The sequence below is a fragment of the Triturus cristatus genome, chromosome 1_2 (assembly GCF_964204655.1).
Source record: "Triturus cristatus chromosome 1_2, aTriCri1.1, whole genome shotgun sequence".
In the NCBI taxonomy this organism is placed as follows: domain Eukaryota; kingdom Metazoa; phylum Chordata; class Amphibia; order Caudata; family Salamandridae; genus Triturus; species Triturus cristatus.
Window position 1 is genome coordinate 1,121,030,346 of NC_140580.1, and position 22,272 is coordinate 1,121,052,617.

Consider the following 22,272-nt stretch of genomic DNA (forward strand, 5'->3'; position numbering starts at 1 on the left):
TGGAAGTCAAATCCTTACTACTAGAGATTAATTCAAGCCTCACTCCCATAGACTCTAAAAGGGATTCCTTAACAAAAAGGATGGTTTATATGAAGGAAAGGTTAGACCTACAACATTCCCACATAACATCTGCCGAACAAAGGATCTTAGACATAGAGGATGGCAATGAGATGCAATCCAAAACTATGAAAGATACTGGAGGAGATGAATCAGAAACTGAAAAATGAGGATTTGGAGTCTTGCTCGCGATAGAGAAATATACTCATCACTGGGCCTTCGAAAACTATGCATTAGACAAACTGAGGTATATGTTGAAAAAAATAACACTCTTTGGGTCAGACACCCTCTCTGGGATGTTTGTAGTAGTGAAAGCCCACCGATCTCTAGCCTCTCTGCGGATACTGAGTGCAGCCCAGCGAACAATCACTGCAAAACTCCTAAATTACCTGGATAGGGACCAAATCCTGAAAAAAGCTAGGGAAGCCAAGGAGATATAGTATGAAGGACTATGCATCCTATTCTATCCTGACTTCACGCCATCGGCTCAAGATGCCTAGAGAAAATGCCTTCCTGTCAAGAAGTTGAAAGAATGTGACATCCAGTACGCCGTGCTACTCCACTTTGCATGGAAGGGTAAAACACATCCTTTTGCTGACCCAAGAGACTCCACTACCTTTATCCACAAGCATATGATTTCTCGCGGCTTAACTTCGGCTCAGGATAATTCTGAAAGCTGGTCATCCTTTGAAGAGATTGAAAGATCACACTCCTTTTGGGTGATGGTTTTGAACGCCTGAGATTATGCGGTCTACCTGTCATTCTTGCACAATACAGCTTTGCATTATGATTTGAGTACGATGTCCTACATTTGATACAAGCGCCCCTTCAGGGGGACTACGCTTAATGTATCCTCACTGACCTTATTATTGTAATGCTGCTCTACCCAATGTGCTTAATGCTCTATCAGTAGCTTTAGATATAATGCTTACTGTTCTGGCCGCTCCTGGCTATACGTCTGCATGGACATCTGTTTACTAAAGCTTGAGTTAACTTGCTCTGAAGCTAGAATCGTTGGGCTTGCAGTACTTGGGGATTTCACTGGGAGATTTGGTACTGGTGTGGGAGTGGAAGACGAAAATTCATAGATAAGGCAGATATCAACTGTGACAATAATTTGAGATGCTCACTCATGAAGTTCCAGGTGACAGATGTACAAACACATGGCTCCGAACATAGATAACAGAAAGGGTATCCGACCTAACTCATTAAAGTTGGCAACGTGGAATGTAAGAGGACTGAATGAATCCTTCAAAAACAGAAAAACCCTGGCATATATGAATGGACATGGAGTGGATATCATGCTATTTCAGGAGCCGCATCTTTTCCCCAATTACCCTAGTAATTTGGCACACACATGGGGCACTCACCGCTGCTACTTCTCTTTCATTAATTCTTATTGAAACAAGCTGTACAATTTCGCCATATGAAAATAGTAACCGATCAAGAGGAATGGTATATTCGACAAGGGGTGTTCAATCTCGCCCAAATTATTTTAATCAATAATACGTATAGTGTCGACGTTTATTTAAATTTGATGCGACTCTGCTCAGCCCTCAATCCACGCATGATTGTAAAGGGTGGAGATTATAATGTTACGCTCAATACTGGGCTAGACTGTACTGACCCAAGGTATTAAACCACATCCAGAAATACCTTGCTAGATATTATGCAGTTCTATGATCTAGTGGATTAACGGAGGATGAGACCCCTACCCTCACTCATCTGTCAATAAGTCCTCCTCACAAATTGATTTTTAGATAGGCTCCGGGGATGGTGTGGGATGGACAGGAGAGGTTGGGCACCTGCCTGAGACATTGTATGATCATTCCTTCATCATAATAACACTAACATTGCCCATGGATTTGTGCCCCGTAATCATGAGGCGACCCCAACCAAATTATCTCTTGGACTTAATTCTTAAAGAAGAACTCAGACAAGCTAATAAGAACTACTTTGAGGGCAACAGGGGCTCGGTCTCTTCAATGGAAATGGTGTGGAAATCCTTTAAGACTATATGATTCGGGGTGATTCTATAGCAAGAGAATGGTATTCTTAAATAGACCTGGACAAGGCTCACACTACTGAAGCGGAAATTACAAACCAAAGAACAACACTATGATGCCAGGCATGATAAAGCGGACCAAGAACCAATGCATTAAACTGGAGGAATTCAAGGAGGACACCGACAGAGGGTTTACATTTATAAGTAAGTATAAACTGGCAAGGGCTTATGGTGAAGGAGACAGACTAGGATTTACCTTACTTACACGTACGAGACCACACAGTGCTGCAACTCACATAACACATATAAATACATTCAGGGGATCAGACAGAGTAAGGCCCGACCAAAATCCTAGAAACAGTTACAGACTTCGACAGGATGCTTATAAATCTAGATCAGAGCAAGCTTTTTTTGATATCCCTAAATATTTACACTGGACCACGCTGGCATGGGTGGGGCTATAAAAGCATACCTTGCTATGCCAACCAATCACGATAGAAGAATTAAAATCAGCAATTAAATAGTTAATAAATGGCTGCGCTCCCAGAAGCGATGGCCTTGCTGCTGAATTCTATAAGGAATATGCAGAGGAACTAGCCCCCATCCTCCTAGATGTTAACGACAAATTATATTGATTGTGAAGATTCTCCCAACACATAAGATAAGCCATTGCGGAAACCCTTCTCAAATCAGATAAACCTCCTGAGAGCTGCGACTCATCACTCTCTGTCCCTCTTCAATTGGACAGTCAAATTTTGACAAAAAATCCCACTCCAATTGCTTAGGCCAGATCAATCTGGCATCATACCGGGTTGGTCCACTGCTGACAATTTACAAACATTAATTCAAATTTGACCTGTAACTTGCAGTCTTACAGACTGTCTTATTCTGCTATCTTTAAAAACAGTATAATCGCAAACAATCCAACAATCAAAACACCTATAGGGCTGTATTAGCGTGATATTAACAATCCGTTTACAGGTGAATTGCAGCACACTTGTCAAATGTAAGCAAATCATTATTTTTTTTTTTGCCATAGCTAACAGAAGCTCTGGCGAACATGCCTGTACATAGAGAGCAACTTAACTTTTTACACTACATGGTCATTTTAGCCAAACAATACAGCAAACACGAACAAACCCAGAAACCTTATAAATCTACCCGATAAATCAATATCTGTAGATGGGAATAGTACATTGCCTTTTTATTGCAAAGGGCAGGAAATATAACATACCCTCTACTTAATATTCAAGTGCCTGACAATATACCCTTACTTCCTCAACTCATAGAACAATTGGGATAATGACGATAATCCTAATAATAATAATGCGTTTCCTATATTCTCAATGTGTGTTCGGCCCAGCTGCACTGCATGTGTGCATTACACATCTGGTCTGTTTAGTTAGCTAAAATGAGATTGGGTTAAACAAAAAAATAATTAAGAATGGCAGGGTTGATCCCAAACCAACTCTGACTGCGTGTGCAGGTTGGATTGAATAGTGAAAATTCAAAAATAAACTGCTGATTAACCGAGAAGTTATGCTATACGGCACTAGCACAGTATCTTTCACTAGGAATCTGAGCTGTGAAGCAACAGCATTTAGCAGTATGTTTGGCCACTTGACTGCCTGGCCACTGGGATGCCTCTAGCTGCAGGTCAGCCATGGCCCTCATGGAGTGAGCATGAATGTCATTCAGATAGTCTTTCTAGGTTAAAGTATTGCAGACTTTAATACAAAGAGTAAGCTAACATGAAATCATGCGTTTCATAACGAATAGTTTCTTACCTGTCGGTGTAGTTTTGCAGCTTGAAGATCTTTCTGGATTCACTATGCTGTGCATTATTCCGCGATCTTGTGGTTGGGTCCGGATTCGTAGTCTTTTCTTTTTTTTTTTTTTTTTTTTTTGTAGCCCAGGTGGGCGGCGACGACCCACCATTTGGTGCACCTCCTGTGACGTCGTCGTGCTTCCTGCGGAAGTCCCACCTTTGGGGCGCCATCTTCGGGTTCTTTTTTCCTTTCTCTTTTTTTTTTTTTTTTTTTTTAACCCTAGGCGATTGATTAATCCTTACTGTTCATTTTTCTGTACGTTTTCATTCCTTCTGATTTTCTCCATTTTACCCCCTCTTCCTCCAGCCTCATCATCCTGGCGGAGGTGGGTGGGTTCGCTAGTGAATCCAGAAAGATCTTCAAGCTGCAAAACTACACCGACAGGTAAGAAACTATTCGTTTTGCAGCGTGAATCTTTCTGGATTCACTATGCTGTGCATAGACTTTGTAGCGGTTTTCCTAATTTTGTGGTGGCTGGGTGGTAGATGAGCGTTGGTCGTTGAAAATGTGTTGAAGCACCTTCTGTCCGACCTGTGCTTCCTTGTTCATCTGAATGTCCACGCAGTAGTGTTTTGTGAACGTGTGCACAGATGCCCAAGTTGCCGCTAGACATATGTCCTGAATGGGCGTGTTCGCCAGGAAGGCAACGGTGGCCCCCTTCTTCCTTGTGGAGTGAGCCCGAGCTCCCTCTGCTAGCTCCTGTCCAGCCTGTTTGTGGCAGAATTGAATAGTGAGTGCAATCCATCTAGCGATGGTGCCCTTAGTCACTGGTCTACCCATGAAGCTAGTAGCAAAGGACACAAACAACTGCTTTGATTTCCTGAGTTCCTTCGTTCTCTCAATGTAGTGCATCACCGCTCTTCTAGCGTCGAGGGTGTGCAGGGCCCTTTCTGCGTTTGAAGTTGGGTTTTGGAAGAAACTCGGTATCTGGATACTCTGGTTCATGTGGAACGCCGACACCACCTTGGGCATGAAGTGTGGGTCTGTTCTCAGGACTATCCTGTCCTTGTGAATCTGAATGTAGGGTTCCTGTAGCGTTAGCGCTTGAAGCTCGCTCACCCTGCGTAGTGAGGTTATGGCCACCAGAAAGGCCGTTTTTATCGTCAACATTTGCAGCGTGGCCTTGTGAATAGGTTCAAACGGTGCCTTCATGAGCTCAGTCAGTACCACGTTGAGGGTCCATGCCGGCGGCGGCAACCGTTTAGGAGGGGCAATTCTTTTGGCTCCTTCCATGAATCTCCTCACCACCTGCGAAGTGAAGAAACTTCCACCCTTCTCCCCTCTGGTGTAGGCTACGATCGCCGCTAGGTGTACCCTTAGGGAGCTCGAGCAGAGGTTACTCTTTAGAAGGTGTGTGAGGTACCTCAGTACGGTTGAGTCTCTAGTCATTCTGTTTTGCAGGCCCTTCTTCCTGCACCACACAGTAAATCTCTTCCATTTGGCGCTGTAGCATTTTCGTGTAGTTGGTTTCCTTGCTTCCCGCAGCACCCGCATAGTGCTAGGAGGCAATTTAAGGTGAGCGAACTCTAGGTCCTCAGGAGCCATGCCGCCAGGTTGAGGCTCTCTGGTTCCGGATGTAGGACCTCTCCGTTTTGCATGGAGAGCAGGTCCCTTCTTCTCTCGAACCTGTGGGGATTGCCCTGTGCCATTTCTTGAATTTGTGAGAACCATGTCTGCCTTGCCCACTGCGGAGCCACTAGGATCAGAGTCATGTTGCTGGTTCTGCACTTCTCGAGCACTCTGTGCAACAGGGGTATCGGTGGAAAGGCGTAGGCAAATGTCCTCGACCAGCTTATCCATAGGGCATTTCCTTGGGATTGCTGATCTGGTTGCCTGGACGCGAAGCTTTGGCATTTGCATTTTGGCGTGTTGCAAACAGGTCTATTGTGGGAGTTCCCCATCTCTGCAAAATCTTCTCCGTTTCCTGGCCATTGAGCTCCCACTCGTGTGATGCCGAGGTCTGCCTGCTTAGCCAGTCTGCCTCCACATTGTCCTTCCCTGGAAGGTGAATTGCCAGTAGATCTATCCTGAGAGGTATGGCCCATCTCCAAACCTCCTGTGCCAGAGAGGAGAGAGGGAACGACTGTGTCCCCCCCTGCTTGTTGATGTAGAACATTGCCGTGGTGTTGTCTGTTTGAACCAACACCCTCTGGTTGTACAGGTGCCTCTGGAATGCCTTCAGGGCTAGCAGGATGGTTTTCAATTCGAGGTAATTGATATGGCGTACCGCATCTGCTGGAGCCCACAGACCCCTCACTCTGAGGTTGTCCATGTGCGCTCCCCATCCCTTTTGCGATGCGTCCGTGGTAATGGTCATTGTTGGGTTTGGTGGTGTCAGGCTTCTCCCTGCTGTCATGTTGTCTCTGTTCCACCAAGTCATCTCCTCCTGCACTGCGTGCGTAACAACCACTAGATCCTCCCAACTTCCGTTTGCTTGTGACCATTGCTGTTGTAGCCATTCCTGGAATGGTCTCATGTGCAGGCGTACATTCGGCACCAGCTGGATACACGACGCCATCATCCCCATCATCTTGCTCACTGACCTCACTGTCAGAGCTCGCCCCTTCCGGTAGAGCCGCGTCTCCTTCAGTAGGGCATCTGTCCTCCTGTCGCTGGGCACCACTGTGCTGTTCAGGGAGTTGATCTTTGCCCCCAGGAAAATCTTCACCTGCTCCGGTTCCAGTGATGACTTCCCCCAGTGAATCGAGAACCCCAGGTTCGTCAGTGTCTGTTACGCGTTTTGCGTGTCTCTCGCACTTTTCGCGTGAGTTTGCCTTGACCAGCCAGTCGTCTAAGTAGGGGTAGACATGGATTCCCTGCCTTCGTAGGTGGGCCGCGACCGCCGACAGGCATTTTGTAAAGACCCTTGGCGCCGATTTTAATCCGAAGGCCAGGGTTGTGAACTGGTAGTGTTCCTGGTCGATGTTGAACCTTAGAAGGCCCTTGTGTCTTCTGTTTATTGGGATGTGCAGGTAGGCATCCTTGAGGTCCACGGTGACCATGAAGTCCCCGTCTCTTATTTGGGGCAGTACCTCCTGCAGCGAAGTCATTTTGAACTTCTGCGTTCTGATGAACTTGTTTAGGTAACGCAGGTCCAGGATGGGTCTGAGGTTTCCGTCTACTTTCGGGACCACGAAGTAGTTTGAGTAGACCCCCTTGTTGCGTTCTCTGAACGGCACAACCTCTATGGCTCTCTTTTCTAGAAGTTTCCGTGTTTCTTCTCTGAGTAGGGCCAGTTCTTGAGCCGATCTCTGCTTTCCCTTTGGTCTTCTGTTTGGAGGTCTTTTCTCCAAATCCACGCAGTATCCGTACTGCAGGACGTTCAGTATCCACTTGTCTGTGGTTATACGCCGCCACTCCTGAAGGTAGAACCTCAGTCTTCCGCCTACTGGTGTTGTATGCTCGTAGGCTTTCGGGTCTTCTCTCTCCCCTGATGTTACTGTAGTGCGCCTCACCCCTGGGAGCATGTCGAGGGTAGGCGTCCTCTTGCGTGCTGAGTCACTTTGATGAGGGCTGGTCACCCCCTCTCCTCCTCTGGCCACGTCCGTTCCCTCTCCCGCGAAAGGACTGGCCCCGAGGTTGGTACTGCCAGTTTTGCTTCTGTTGGCCTTGTTGTCCGTGACCATCACCCTGCTGACCCTGCTGGAACGTCTGGTGCGACGCCCCCTGCTGGCTTCCTCCCCTACCGTAGGGTCTCCTTGAGGGATTGCCTCGCCTCATTCCCCTCAGCTGTAGGGCCCCCATGGACCTTGCCGTTTCGTTTTCTTTTTTCAGCTGGGTGAGTTTCTCGTCTACTGTTGCTCCGAACAGTGTCTCTCCGTTGAAGGGGATGCTAAGGATGTTGTTCTGCACCTCCGGTTTGAATCCTGAGATTCTTAGCCATGCATGCCTTCTCTCGGTGACCCCTATGGCCATTAGTCTTGCTGAAGTCTCTGCCCCGTCCAACGCTGTCTTTATACAAGAGTTGGCGATGTTTTTACCTTCGTCTACCAGGTGCGAGGCTCTCTGGCGGTATTCCTCGGGGAGGTGCTTTACTATCTCCCCCATCTCGTCCCAGTGCTGGTACTGGTGCCTATTGAGAAGTGCATTGGAATTCGCCATGCGCCAGTGCACTGCGGCGTTCCTCTCGACCTTTCTTCCTGTGAGGTTTATCCTCCTGCTTTCTTTATCAGGTGGTGGCCCCAAAGTTGCTGGTACGTTGGCCCTTCTCCTGGCCGTGGAAGCTATGATGGAGTCGGCGGTGATGCTACCCTTGATGTAAGGGGGGTCCAGAGAAGAGTGCTTAGACTTCTTCTCCGTCCTGGGCGTGATCGAACGGCAAGTCGCTGGTTCCTTGAAGGCTTCCCTCCCCTGATTCATCACACTTTGCAGCATGGGGAGGAATTGGCTCCTCGTCTGGATGGGGAGCAGTGTCTCAAGGAGGAAGTCGGCTTTCGGCTTCTCTTCGTCGAGTTTGACCCCGAAGGCTGTCGCTGCGCTCCTGACCACCATGTTGTACACCCCGATGTCGTCGGGTGGCGAAGGCCTCGAAGGGTACGTGTCTACGGGCTCCTCCGGGTTTTCGGTGTCGAGATCCTGCCATTCGATGTCGTGGCTGGTAGATGGCGCCGAGCTGTAGAACGACTGTTGGTCTTCTTCCTCGGCTTCGCCTTCATAATATGTCTCGTCTTCCTCTTCGAGATCTCTTGTCAGCCCCTCGGTGTCGAACTCGTCCTCGATTTCGACGACGTTCGTCAGTGGAGCCGTTGGAATCTTGAATTCCTTCATCTTGGCATCAAACTCCTTCTTTCTTTGAAGGATGTTATCCATTTCGGCCTCGAGCTGCCTCTTCTTTTTCTCCATCTCGGAGATGCTTTCGGCGTCGACCGCTGGTCTTTTCGACGGAACTTGAGTCGACATCGACCGCTCCTTCTGCGTCGAGCGTCCCGTCTCATGGGTCGACTTCGACGATCCTTGCCTTTCGGCGTCTTTCGGCACCAGGGAGTCCTTTTCGAAGGATCCGCTCTGCCTCTTGTCCATGGTTCCCCCCTTGGTCGTCGAACTTTTCGGCGCCGGGGCTCCCTTCGTGGACTTTGACTCTGATTTTCTCGAGTCACCCTCGGGTTTTCGAGGTATTTTCTGTTTTGAGCTCGACGATTCTCTTACCTCGTCTTCATTTTTCTTGTCGGTCTCTACGACCGTGAAGCTTTCGGGTCCCTCGGCGACGTTGTCCTCATCGTCCGTGGATAGGCCCAGATCGTAGAGGGACGGGGCCTTACCCTTGCCATCCATGCTGGCGTTGGCTCTTCTCTGCCGATCTCTCACTCGGAGCGTCTTCGGTGCGAAGGCTGAGCAGGCGTTGCAGTCCTTACTCTGATGGTCGACCGGTAGGCAGAGGTTGCAGACCGGATGCTGGTCCTTCTGCGCGAATTTGTGGTGGCAGTTAGGGCAGAACTTGAATGGCGTCTTGTCCATTGCGCTCAGGGCCTCTGAGTGCGCATTCTCCAAGGGCGTCGAAGAAAAAGGCGCAAAACTTCCTTTCTTCGCGCTCCTGATGTAATCTATTCCTTTCCTGTGATATCTTCGTAGTAGTTATCGACGAAACTCGCTTTTCTTTCTTCTTCCTTCGATTGTAATTCTGGAGCTTCCCGATGACGATCCAGACCCAACGGCGGAAAAAAGAATCTGAAGATGGCGCCCCAAAGGTGGGACTTCCGCAGGAAGCACGACGACATCACGCAAAGTGCACCAAATGGTGTGTCGTCGACGCCCACCTGGGCTACAAAAAAAACAAAAAAAAAAAACAAAGAAAAGACTACGAATCCGGACCCAACCACAAGATCGCGGAATAATGCACAGCATAGTGAATCCAGAAAGATTCACGCTGCAAAACCAATTTGCTCTGCTTTGCTCCGGAAAAGTCTACACAGTGTTGACTGTCTACTAGTCACATGCGCTCAATATAATATGACACTGCACACTTGGGGCCCAGCCTGTGCGTTTGCTTCTCTTCTTTGGTGGGATAAGAAGAGGGAAGAGCCATGGAGTGGCCTACATGCATTGCAGACAATACTTTAGGTAGGAATGATTTTCAGGTGTGTAGATTGGGGGAGACACATCCAGCAGTGCAGATTCAAGAGGACAGAATTGAATATCGGCCCCTGACTAAAGCTGGTTCCCTGATGTTGGAGCCACTTTTTTCTCAAGAACAACTGAAAGAACCTCATTTATCATCCACCATACAGGAACAACAGGATGCATAAGGCATCAGACCAAACAGGCCTTTGTTTTGCAGAAACTGGATCAGTATCTGAACCAGAAACCTGGGAAGTATATCCCAAATGTCCGCAGGCAGAGGAAAAGCCTACATTGAGGTTGCGCAAGCACCACTCCCATGAACGTCGGCCTCTTTATTGGGGACTAGATTGGACCTCTTGGTAATAACCGTGAAGCCTACATTGTAAAGAAGGGCAATTGTATACTTAATGTTTCATGAACAGCGAAGGAGACCCCGCCTTCACCAATCATTCTAGACAAAAATATATGGACAGCTGACTTTTGCAGTGCAGTCATCACCACGGCCAGCACTCTGGTGAAAACCCACAATACAGGCATCAGGACAAACTGAAGAACTAGGAACTGTTAGTCAATGAGAACCCTCAATGCACCTCAAGTAGCATCTGTGAATGAGTAATATTGGCAGATGAAAGTAGGTGTCCTGCAGCCCCAGGGATATCAACCAATGCCATGCACTGAAGGCCAAGAGCACCAGGCTCAGGGCAGCATTGTGAAATTGTCCTGCCAAATGAAAAGATTCAAGGATGGGTTGGAGGCTCAGTCTTTTTTGTGAACTAAGAAGTAAAGGCAGTGAGGCGTGACATGCGAAGGCAAGATTGCCAGAGGCAGACTCCGCCGCTGAGAGTACAGCCTCCTAGCCTCTCTGTCTGGAATGGCAATAGGAAAAGTATTGGGGTTTAACATAGTAGAGGAAGCTTAGACCATTAAAAGCTCTGGAGAGATGCAGCTCTGTCTCATCAAGTAATTATTTCTATGTAACACAAGAAGGATTTCTTTCAAGCAGCCAGTACAAGCTCCAAGAGTGACTCATTAAAAGAGAGAAGAGGCTCTGAAAACAGCAGAGGAAGATTGTAAGATTTGTGTCAAAATGTTAGATGTAGCCTCAGTGGTTTAAAAAAGTTAATTCCAACACTTTTGAAGTTTTACATGCTACCAAAGTGAATGAAGATAATTTTTAGAAGTCGCCAGTGGGTAAGGAATGTCCCCTTTTAGAGGTGTATCTAGACAACTTGTAATTTGTAAGTCCAGGAAAAAGCCAGCATCTGTATTGTAAGAGGAGAGGTGGCTGTCAGTCTCAGAGGCATCGTCCTAGGATCGCAGTCTTTACAGGGCACGAAGAGAGCTTCAGAGTCGGATTCAAAAAGTTACTTTATAAGGGCAAATCACTGGGATCATAGGGAGGAGCTGTGCCAAACGTTCGTCATCGCAATTTGGTCAAACCTTTGCTTTCGCTAGTCATGTAATGAAAGTCAACCTCGAAATGTTTCATGGAAGTGCTGACATTGGATCCGAGGGCAGCACCTGCATGATAGGTGACATATAGAATGGTCACATTCAGATCCTAAACCCCATATGCAGATGTGTGGGCATGACAAGAGCATCTTTTGTCACTTACATCAGGGCTTAAAGCCAAGAAATCTTAGTAAAAGACATTTTACCTAGTTACAGTAGATAGCTGGGGAATTTGGTCTGGGAAACACAAATAAGAGCCAATCCCCTGTTTATGAGGAATGACAAAACAGGAACTGATACAAGCGCACCAGCTGGTACATGGTACACCTCAATGTCATCACATCCTGTGTGGGGCAGTGTCACAGATGGAGCCACACAGCGCCATGTGGTGGTGCTCGAGAGAGATTGGTGAGGGGAAATGTCTTCAGATCTAATCAGGCACTTTGGAGGATATTCAGAAGGTGAGGAAGCTGGGGAGCGAATATCCATCAGAAAGCCCAGTGTTTCTGCAACATAGGTAATATTCATTTCTGTTAAGACTTGCCCCCAATGATGTCCTTTCTCTTATCACCAACATATTCAAATGCATGTTAGCTCCGCGTTCATGGCAGTGCGCCTTTGGAGGGTGAAAAGAGGTAACACCCAATTAAAAAAGGGAGTAGACATGTAGGCTATTAACTTACCTTCCCATCGAACTTGGAGTATTCATTAAATGGGTTGTTTAGCTGCAAAGGGCACTGCTCTAGTCGTACAGACAGGATTGACTGCTTTGAAGAATTTGAGGTTTTTGCTTTAAAGTTCTTCTTCTCAAACAGTGAGCTCAATTCTTCCGCTGTGGTTGTGGAAACAAAAATAAACAAGACATTACGATTTATCCAATGATTCAAAATGATTTCTCATTGAAGTAGGTGAATCACAAAATAATTTTCTTCATTGATGGAGACGCTATTCTGACTTGACCAAAAACGTGTACTACCAGGACATCGTTATATGCCCAGACCTGTAAGTGACCATCAGTTTCTTTATAAACATACATACTAAATGCCCATGCACTTCTTCATTCAATTCATTCCACTGACTGAAACGTGACCAACCAATGGCACTGATGAACTCTGACTTGGGAGTCACATTTGATTGTGCCTGCAAGATTCAAATGTTATAACAGAATAAAAATCAGAAAATGAAAAACTCAAATTCAATCTCGATCTTGGGATTTTTAGAAACTATATCTTCAAAGACCAACACTTGAAGCACATTAAAAAACTAATGTTTATCAACAGAGTGACAGTTAATGTGCCTCTAAGTAGCCAGGAACATCCTAGAAAAGGAGTGAGTCCACTGGCAATCAAATCATGATAGGAATTCTCCACGCTGAAAAACGTTCCAATCTGGACAACCTGCATCACTATGGCTCCCTGACCAATATCCCTTACCACAGGAAGAAAAACAAAAACAAACTTTCTTTCTGCCACATAAAGTAGTCCAGCTCCCTGAATTTGGTTACTACCCTTGAGCCCTCATAGACTCCACCCCATCCCCTCATCACCCTCTCAGTGTGGTTAAAAGTACAGCTATTGACCAATCACCACCACAGCAATATGAGCTATTACAGTTACACATATGACCACTAACACAAAGCTACCACTCTTCATTTTCAACATTAAGAAGGCTGCAGTGATGCATTCTCTGAAAGGTAGAATAGTAGGAGAAGCCTGAAAGCAGGTGCTGGGAGGGGGGCCAAACCCTGGTGGGTGCTCCTGTAGGTTCTGACCCTCTAGCACCATCTCACAGCCAACTCAGCCCCTCCCCTAGCAACAAAAAGCACCGAGAACACCTAGAGGCTATAGAAAGGAGAGACACAGCTGGTCACCCAGCATTTGGAGAGTAGAAGTAAGAAAGAATCAGGGAAAGATTATCTGCATTTCCAGGTAAGAAAAACGCTGATTTATCTAAAGAAGTAGCAGATGTGAAGGAGCCAATCCCATTCGTGGAGTAGAGGAGGGATGAGCTCACCAATGATGAGACAGAAATGGCCACACCACCACCCTCTAACCTCTGGGCCCTAGTTTTTCCACTTTTTCCTAGGCAGCCAGCTAGAAAGGGCAACTATAGAGACCCTTGCGCCTAATGAAAGGAAAGGGAGAGGACTAGGGCCACTGGACTGCTGGCGTTTGCTTCAGCCAGGAAAGCCAGAAATCAGTGACAGAAGGTCTTACGCTGGCAATGGTAATAACGGTCAGCCTTGCCATTTGCACTTCACTCCGTTATTGACTAAGAGGTGAGCCATAGTATGCATTGACGCGACAGACACTAATGCAAGAAAGTAATGGTACTGGAGCTGCTGAACCTCTCTAAATGATCTGATATGGTGTGCCGTTGGGGGCCACTGGGGAAAGAAAGGGTCCTCTTAAAACACTTATTTGATTGGACAAAGATGCTGGAAATGCCATTGTTGCAATACATCGCATGGAATAAATCCTAGGGAGGTAATGATAAGAGTCTACATGGGGAAAGGTGGCCTAACCCCTAACATCTCAAACTGAGATGGTTTGCTACGTGGATGTTTGAGAAAATGATGGTCTTTAAAGACGGGTAGGAGAAACAAGAGAAGGTAGCCCTGGGTGCCACTCTATTTCCTCATGCGCTGTCCCTCTTTGAACTGCACAAAAATGAGAATACGAGGCTTATTTAGATTTCTTTTAACAAAACCAATTTAATTGCCTCAAACCTCAACTAATTTTGATCCTCAGCCAGCAGTTTTTGAAAATTGTGAAGAGTGAGAGGATGGTGAATCCTATAACCCGTGATCCACAATGAGGAAGTCCATGGTTCTAGATGATGTTTTTTCAGACTTTTCAATAAAAAGAAACTACTGTTCATTACAGAGTCCATTTTCCTGGGTTGTAAGTGAAGCAGCCACACCCAATATAGAGGGGCACCGCGTAATTACGCGATGACCATCTCGAAATTGGCTGCAACGAATCCTATCATGTTTGGAATCAAACATATTGGAATTATACCCCCACACTAAATGGTGTGGGGGTATGATTCCAAGCAATGGAAGAGCATTCCGGTAAGCTCTTAGTGCTCCCGGTACCAGTCTTCTACACCTGAACAGCACGACATGGCTGCTGCCGACCAGAGACACGGTTCTGCCCTCCTGCTGCTGAGCCAAGCTCAAGCAGGGTAAGGCAAACAATAGGTATCCTGTCACAGGGAGGTGTGAGCACCTCCTGGAAAGGATTTAGTGAATTGGGGCCCGGTGGGTGCGCTTGCAAGTGCAGCTAAGTCTGCATGAGAGGCCCATTTGGTGTCTCCTTGCATAGTCCAGTTCAAACCAGCTCTGGGAGCCATTGGCTCCCGCTCTGGCACGAAACTGGACAAAGGACATGGGAGTAACCTCCCCCCTGTTCAAACCCTCCCCTGGGAGGGTCTCTTGAATCGCCCCAACCCTTTCCTTAGAGTACCTTAAGGGCTTACCTGGGTGTAGGTCCCTAGATTCGTCGTGGGACACGATTCAATTCAGACACCACTTCAACTTCTACAGTCTGGGCACTCTGAACTTCGTTTGGGCTCAACTTTGTCTCCCTTCCAGTCTGCTGCATCGTCTGTGCCTGTGCACCATACAGGAACCTTCCAATGCCTGTGGGCATCAAAGACACCAGAAGGAATCTCCCTTGAAGTGAAAGAGTCACTTCCCTGCATTTGCAGGCACTGCAACTAAGCTGACCGGTCTGCTGATCCGGAGCTCCTACGAACTCCGAAAGGTTCTGTATGCAGGTGGTGGTTCTCCACAGCTCTCGACGCCTGCCCTTCCCTCTCACCTAGCTTGAGGCCAGTATCCCTCACCAGAGCCGCAGGAACCAAACCCCTGTGCACCGCGTCGACTTGCAGTTGCAAAAGCTTGCTGGCTTCCTTCCACCAAGATCTTTGGGCTCCAAGTAGCCCCTACCTCAAGCATCTCCAGTTACCAGAATCTTCGTCCACACCGTATCATTTGCATCATGGTGAGCTGCTTGAGGTCCACTTGCGACTCCAGTGCCTCCGGCCTGTGGGTTCTGTTGAGGGTCACCTTAATTTCTTTTGGGCTCCCCTGATTGCTCTGGCCTGCCCTGACTCGCCTGCTTGGGGTGAGTCCCCTGGACCTTGCTGGTCCCGACATTGCACCTTCTTCGACTTCTACGTTGTTTGCAGTTGCCAAGGCTAGTTGGTGCTCCCGCCGGACACCGACCCCTCAACTCTCGACATCAGACGTGGGATAGCATATGCACGGCTTCTTGTCTTCCACAGCGTCGCCTGGTTCTCACAGCTGCAGAGTCAAGGTCACTGTCAACTCTCCTACAACACCTGACATCGGTGGACATTCGACTTACAGATCGCCTGGTCTCTCCTGAGTGACATAGACTCTGTCCCCTCTGCTTGCAGGTACTTCTCATCCTGAATCCACCTTTGGATTCCACTGGACACTTTTTCCTTCACCAGCAGCGGCACTTTCCTGAAGTCCTCCATTGGGTTTGACAGCGGTTTCCGACACTACTTCACACCTATGCACCCGGCTTCTCTGGTGTAGGTAACGTGGGTACTAGGGTATCCACGAGTGGGGTGGCTCTCCAACCTTCTGCCTTCCACGGGGTTTCTTCAGGGTCCACAAGGAAGGGTCCTTAATCTTTAAAATTTCAACCGCGACTTACACGTTGATTTGTACGGAGAACGCGGTCATGTTCTTACACTGCACACACTCTCCGTGGGGTTCCTAGTCACTCCCCTTGGGTGGTTTCTTGGGTCCCCAGCTCTTTTACATCCTCTAGACATTGTCTTGACACGAGTCATGCTTCTTAAACCACTTTCTTAGTATATGGTTTGGTCCCCCCTCCACCCCCCCCGGGGTCCACTGTGTATTCCGTGCTATTTCCTTTAGTTCTATGCAAAGTATTGTGTGCATTGTGCATATCTAAGGGTAGGAAATATCCGTATGTGTCAGATAGTATTGTATAATAAATACATATTTTTATAAATACCTTATGTGGATCTCTTTCACTTAATTGATACCTATAAGATTGCATTCTGGTAAAACAAGCTGCTTTACACTTTTTCTAAATTAAGCCTGAAGATTGCTTTCCACAGCTACCACTCGGAGAGCTTTCTAAGGTTGTCTAAGACCTCCTAAATCACTATAAGGGTTGCCTGGACTGGTGCAGGGTGTCCGCTTACATAAGTGTACATCATATACCAGGCCAGCCTCTCACACCAACAGTTAATTTTAGTTCTTAATATTAAGACCCAACATAAGAATGGGGTACAGCGGGCAGAGCATATCTATACAGCAGGCCAAAATTGGATTAGTTTAAAGTGGACAATTAATAATAAAAATGCCCTTTAAAAAACGTTATTAAAGCTAACAAAGATGATTGCATGTACAGAGTGGGACCCCTGCCCACAAAACAGCCTTCTGTAACCTCACAACAGCCATTGCAGCTAGCTTAAAAATGAAAGCTAAACACGGACATTTAATTAAGCCGGGATGGTTTGACCAACAATGCATGCATGCGAACGGGAATCTTAGAAGAACACTACATGAAACACCAAGGAATAGGGAGGAGGTGAAAAATTAACCCTTATTATATAAATACGCTTTAGAGAATAGAAAAGCCCAACTGTGTTTAGAGGCCTGGATAGCTTTAGAGCAGGCGGCCAAACTTAGGGATAGCCCCTGTTCTGGAAGACAATTAACCAACCATTTGTTAGAGATTTAACTGATCCCACGATTGAGACCGATGTCCAAACAGCAGACTGGCTAGCCCATTATGGTAGAATCTTTAACCTTGATAATAGTGTTGTGTTAACTCTGCATAATGATATAATTGTGGCTGGCCCTCCTTATTGAACTGCATTTTCCCTTGATGAAGTCAACCTAGCTCTTGGAAAGAGTGTTAATGGGAAGGCCCCAGGCCAAGATGGGGTCCCCCGTGGTTGTCTTTAAATCACTACCTGCACTTCAAGGACCCAATCTAGCACAAGTATTGACTGCAGCCACTAAAGGCTATATTCCAGCAACATGGGCCGAATTCACTTTAGTCACAATTTTGTTTTTTAAAAAGGGAACAAGGGGAACGCACAGTCTCCCTTCTTGATACATCTGTTACGTTACTGGGAAGGATTTTACTAGAAGGATTAGAGACTTGGGCAGCGGTCAATTTGGTGCTTTCTGATTCACAATACGGATTTAGAAGTGAAATTGGCACTCTTGAGCAATACTTAAATTTAAACTTGCTCCTGAGTAAATATATATTGCTAAGAAAGGCCAACTGTTTTTATGTTTCACTGATTTAAGCAGCACATTTGATTTACTCAACCACGCTAAGCTGTGGTAGACATTGACAGAAATGGGTGCACGACTTGATATTATAATTGTGTGGTCACTCAATTGCCCGGGTACGCTATGGTGTAAATGGGGAGCGTTACAAAAAGGGTTGGTGATGGACGGAGCATCAGAACCAATCAAACACTCACACCCAGTCAACAGATCTGGGTTTGATCCATCACCGTTCTTTAGCCCACTCTGCCACCCCAGTTCAGACATGGCCATATGCAAATCACTAGTTGCCTGTGGAATAGAGGTCCACCTTCAAAACTGGTTGCGCTGTCTTTAAAACACTCAATGACAAAAGCCCTGCATTCATCACCTCCTGAATCCAAACGCACATCCCAAAATGCTCCCTGCGATCCACTTCCATGAACTACCTGATGGTTCCCAAATTTAAAAACAAGAGAATGGGTGGCTCTGGGATTCTCAGTCCTTGCACCTAGAATCTGGAATTCCTTCCCCCAGAGATCAGAACAGCCCAATGTTACTTGGAATTCAGGAAACTCTTAAAAACATAGTTATTTGGATAGGCAAACGTGCCCGGAGCCAAGAAACTGTCTGGTAAACGTACGCTCTACATATTCCAGTAACATAACAGGCTCTAACAGGGAAAACCTCCACTTTACTCAGTTACATGTAGACAAAATAGAGGGAATTGAAATGATGGGATTCGCGCTTCAGGAAGCTAGAGGTCATCTCCTTTCAGGCTTGCTGTGTTATCGCCCTCCGGGGAGTAACACTGCACTACAGCCCCTTTTAAATACCATCACTAACCTATCCCTATCTCACTCCAATATGGTCATCTTGGGAGATTTTAATTGGTGGGAGAATGCGAGCTCAAAAAATCAACTCAGAGATTTGACAGACACCTGCCAATCTCTCGGTCTACAACAACTAGTTACCTCCCCGACTCACCAGGGAGGACATATCCTCGACCTTTTATTCGCAAATGATTCAAGGGTGGAACTCCTAAATATTTCTCCCCAAATGTGGACGGACCACTATCTAATATTCTTCACAGTACGGTCAGCTATTCCCACCGCTCAATCCAACACCGTGGTGCAGTATCGGAAAGGGAGAAAATGGTCCAATTTAACAAGGACAGGCGCTCTCCTGCCGACGCCCTCGGTGAGCCTTTTTCAGAGCTTAGGTACAGTGGAGGACAATTACAACATCTACCGGCAGTACGTTACAGCTGCATTAGACGAAGTGCTCCCTATAAAAAGACTCCAAATTAGAAACAAAATTTCAGCGCCTTGGTACACAGAAGATCTGAGGCAGCTCAGACTTCAATGCAAGAAGGCAGAAAGAACATGGAGAAAGAGCTATCTGGATAAGGATAGGGCAACTTTTAAGTTAACCTTGAGGAGGTACAAGTTGCGCATCTTGGAAAGCAAGGCCATTTTCTATGCTCAATCCATCCTGCAAGCCCCAAATAGAATTATGGAGCTCTTCAGAATTGCTAGAACCATCTCTGCCCCATCCTGTCTGGAGAATAGAGTCGAAGCCTCACAAAATCTGTGCGACGAGATTGCCACTTATTTTAAAGACAAAGTGGCCAAGATTGTCGTCCGCTTTAAGGACAACGAGGCGACAACCCAGAACCCGGGTAACAAGACATCTAAGGGGACCATGGACCACCAACACTCCTTGGCTTCCTTCCCTGCTATGTCGGCCTCTATTTTCGACTCCCTGGTCAGTGGCATCTCCTCCGGTTCACCCCTCGACCCTCTTCCCCAGAAAGTGTGGAAAACATATGGTCATCTCACATTTCCCTGGTTGCGCCAGATCTGCAACCAATCATTGGAAACAGGATTGGTTCCAGAAAGCTGGAAGCAGGCTGTGGTGGCCCCTCTTATTAAGAAGCCCTCTTTAGACCCAACTAACCCGGCTAACTTTCGGCCCATCTCCCTCCTTCCCTTCCCAATTAAGATCTTGGAAAGGGTCGTGAGTAGATCTCTTTCGGAATTTCTGGAAGAGTATCAGCTACTGGATAGGGACCAGTTTGGCTTTCGCCCTGGTCATGGGACGGAGTCGGCCCTGGTCACAATGCTGGACAACATACGAATGCGGGCTGACGCCGGGAGCACTGCGGTTTTAGTGCTCCTGGATATGTCAGCCGCATTCGACACAGTGAGTCACACTATCCTGCTGGCAAGACTGAGGGATCTGGGTGTAAAGGGCCGAGCACTGCAGTGGCTCCGCTCTTATTTGACAGGGAGGCAGCAGGTGGTGACACTGGGGTCGTTTACCTCTGAAAAATCCCACGTGGCCTATGGAGTACCACAGGGTTCCAGCATCAGCCCCATTCTCTTTAATATTTACCTGCAACCACTGTTTGCAATTATCAAAGCGTTTGGGGTTGAGCTGGTAAACTACGCAGACGACACACAATTGGTATTTTCGATGGAGGGAAAACAGGAGGTATCTCTGGAGCAATTTCAAAACTGCATGAGCCTGACAACAGACTGGCTGCGAAGTAACTCCCTGCAGTTTAACGGTGATAAGACCGAGGTGTTGTTCTACTCACCACGAAACCAGATCCATCATCTGCAGTCGGAGTTTAGGCTTGCTCCAGATGAGGCTCCACTGGTTCCATCAAATACCATTCGTAATCTAGGCGTCTTGTTCGATAACGATCTGCAATTGAACTCGCAGGCGAACAAGACTGCCAGTGTGTGCTTCGGACTAATACGGGTACTTCGTAGGATTCTTCCATTCTTGCCAGGGGATATGCGCGCACTGATTGTAAGGAGCACAGTACTCAGCAGAATGGATTACTGTAACTCTCTGTATCTGGGCGCCCCCCAGTATATTCTGCTGGGATTACAGAGAGTACAGTCGGCTGCAGCAAAGTTGGCGCTAAATCGTAGACGCGACGCCTCTTCCACTCAGGCGCTGCGCGAGCTCCACTGGCTGCCAGTCAAAGAAAGGATCCTTTTTAAATCTCTCTGTCTGATTTATAAAGCAGCACATGGGATGGGTCCAATTCCCCTGCAGGAGAGATTCTCACGCTATCTCCCCCCGAGACAGCTGCGTTCTTCCAACGCTAACCTGCTGTCACAACCCAGATTTAAACGTGTCAGGCTGGGGGGGAGGGCATTTAGCGTGGCTGGTGCTCGGATATGGAACGAGCTTCCTTCGAGGATCAGGCAGCTAGACTCCTTAATGGAATTCAGAAAGAGTCTTAAGACCTGGCTCTTTCCAGTAGCCTGATTGCCTACGTCGCTGCCTATTCCTCTCAGCTTAATTTCATCAACTGTTCTGTCAAGCGCCGGGATACCCGTAGGGTGATTGTGCGCTATATAAGAGCATATACAATACAATACAATACAATGACAATACCAAAGAGACATTTCTGAGGGACAGTGGATCCCCTTATTAAAGCCTATTTACACCATTACGTCATCCAGAATATTACAGAAAAACCTGACCTTGGAAAGGTTCTCGAAATCGAGGCCACGTTCTTAGTATTACGTCATTTTTGGTATGTACAATCGAGATAAAAGCCCCATGTCAGCAATAAGGCAAAGTAGGTGTTGGAGCCTAGATTGCGATTGTCAGCATAGGCTGATGTGAGGCAGCTCGTGCTGCCACAAGAATCAGACTTGAAGATGGATCTGTATAAAAAACTTATAAGAGTTCTCTCTCATAGTATCAGTTGCCATGACTCTTGTTATGAACGGGCCATTCCAAGGGAAAATTCAGAACCTTGGGCCTTGGAAGGACTAGGCTGAAAGAGATGGGGGCAAAAGCCCACGGCGGTTCCACCTGTGGTGAGACTTGCCAAGACAACAGAGCGAAGCAGTAAATGGCGCCTGTAAATTGCCTGAAACTCTGAGTCAAGCACACGCATAGAGGTACAGTTTACAGGCAAAGTGATAGGATAGTGGGGAGGGGATCCATACATTAGAGACCTTTCAAGAGGGATTCTGATCTAGGACAGAAGTCGGAAGACATCAGTGTTTGAGTTTGGAGGGCTTGTCTCCAAGGAAACCAGGCTTTCTCAATCGCTGGGTAAGGTGAGCTAGACGAAATTGGGTGGGGGAGAGGTGGATGAATGACAGTGCAGAGAGAGTGAAGACGATAATACAAGAGTTGGTGTCTACAGGTCTCAGAAGAAAAGAATGCCTAGGACACTTTATGACGATCCCCTAATGGAGATCGCCTCGAAGGCCACTCCTACTACTACCAGTGTGGCCCATCAGAGAAAATCTTGGCTGGATCATGCCTCTCTCCCTAAGGCTCAGTTTCAGAATAGTACATGGAGTATATTCAGAAGCTTCCTTAAGATGCTATGAAACACATGAGAACAGAGGAGGCTTCAGCATGTGATCTGTTAGGCAAGTGATGCACCATCGGGTTGCCTCGGTGAAAACGTATACTAGTAGTGTGATCAGCTGCCAGCTCGCTGTGCACTTTCCCAGACTTCCTATATAGAGAGTTTAAGAAAAACAGATCCTCTTGAAGGAACTGTGAAAATAAGGCTGAGCAACTCGAAGAACTGA

At 47.0% G+C, this 22,272-nt stretch overlaps 1 protein-coding gene across 1 annotated transcript in view; it reads right to left on the minus strand.

The window, feature by feature from the left end:
• The window catches only part of MAPKAP1 (MAPK associated protein 1), an 826,525-nt gene that overhangs the window by 685,739 nt on the left and 118,514 nt on the right, over positions 1 to 22,272 (minus strand). Inside the window, exon 4 of the mRNA XM_085613805.1 lies at positions 12,084 to 12,232. Within this exon, the coding sequence (XP_085469931.1) occupies positions 12,084 to 12,232 (149 nt within the window). The remainder of the gene's footprint in view (positions 1 to 12,083; positions 12,233 to 22,272) is intronic.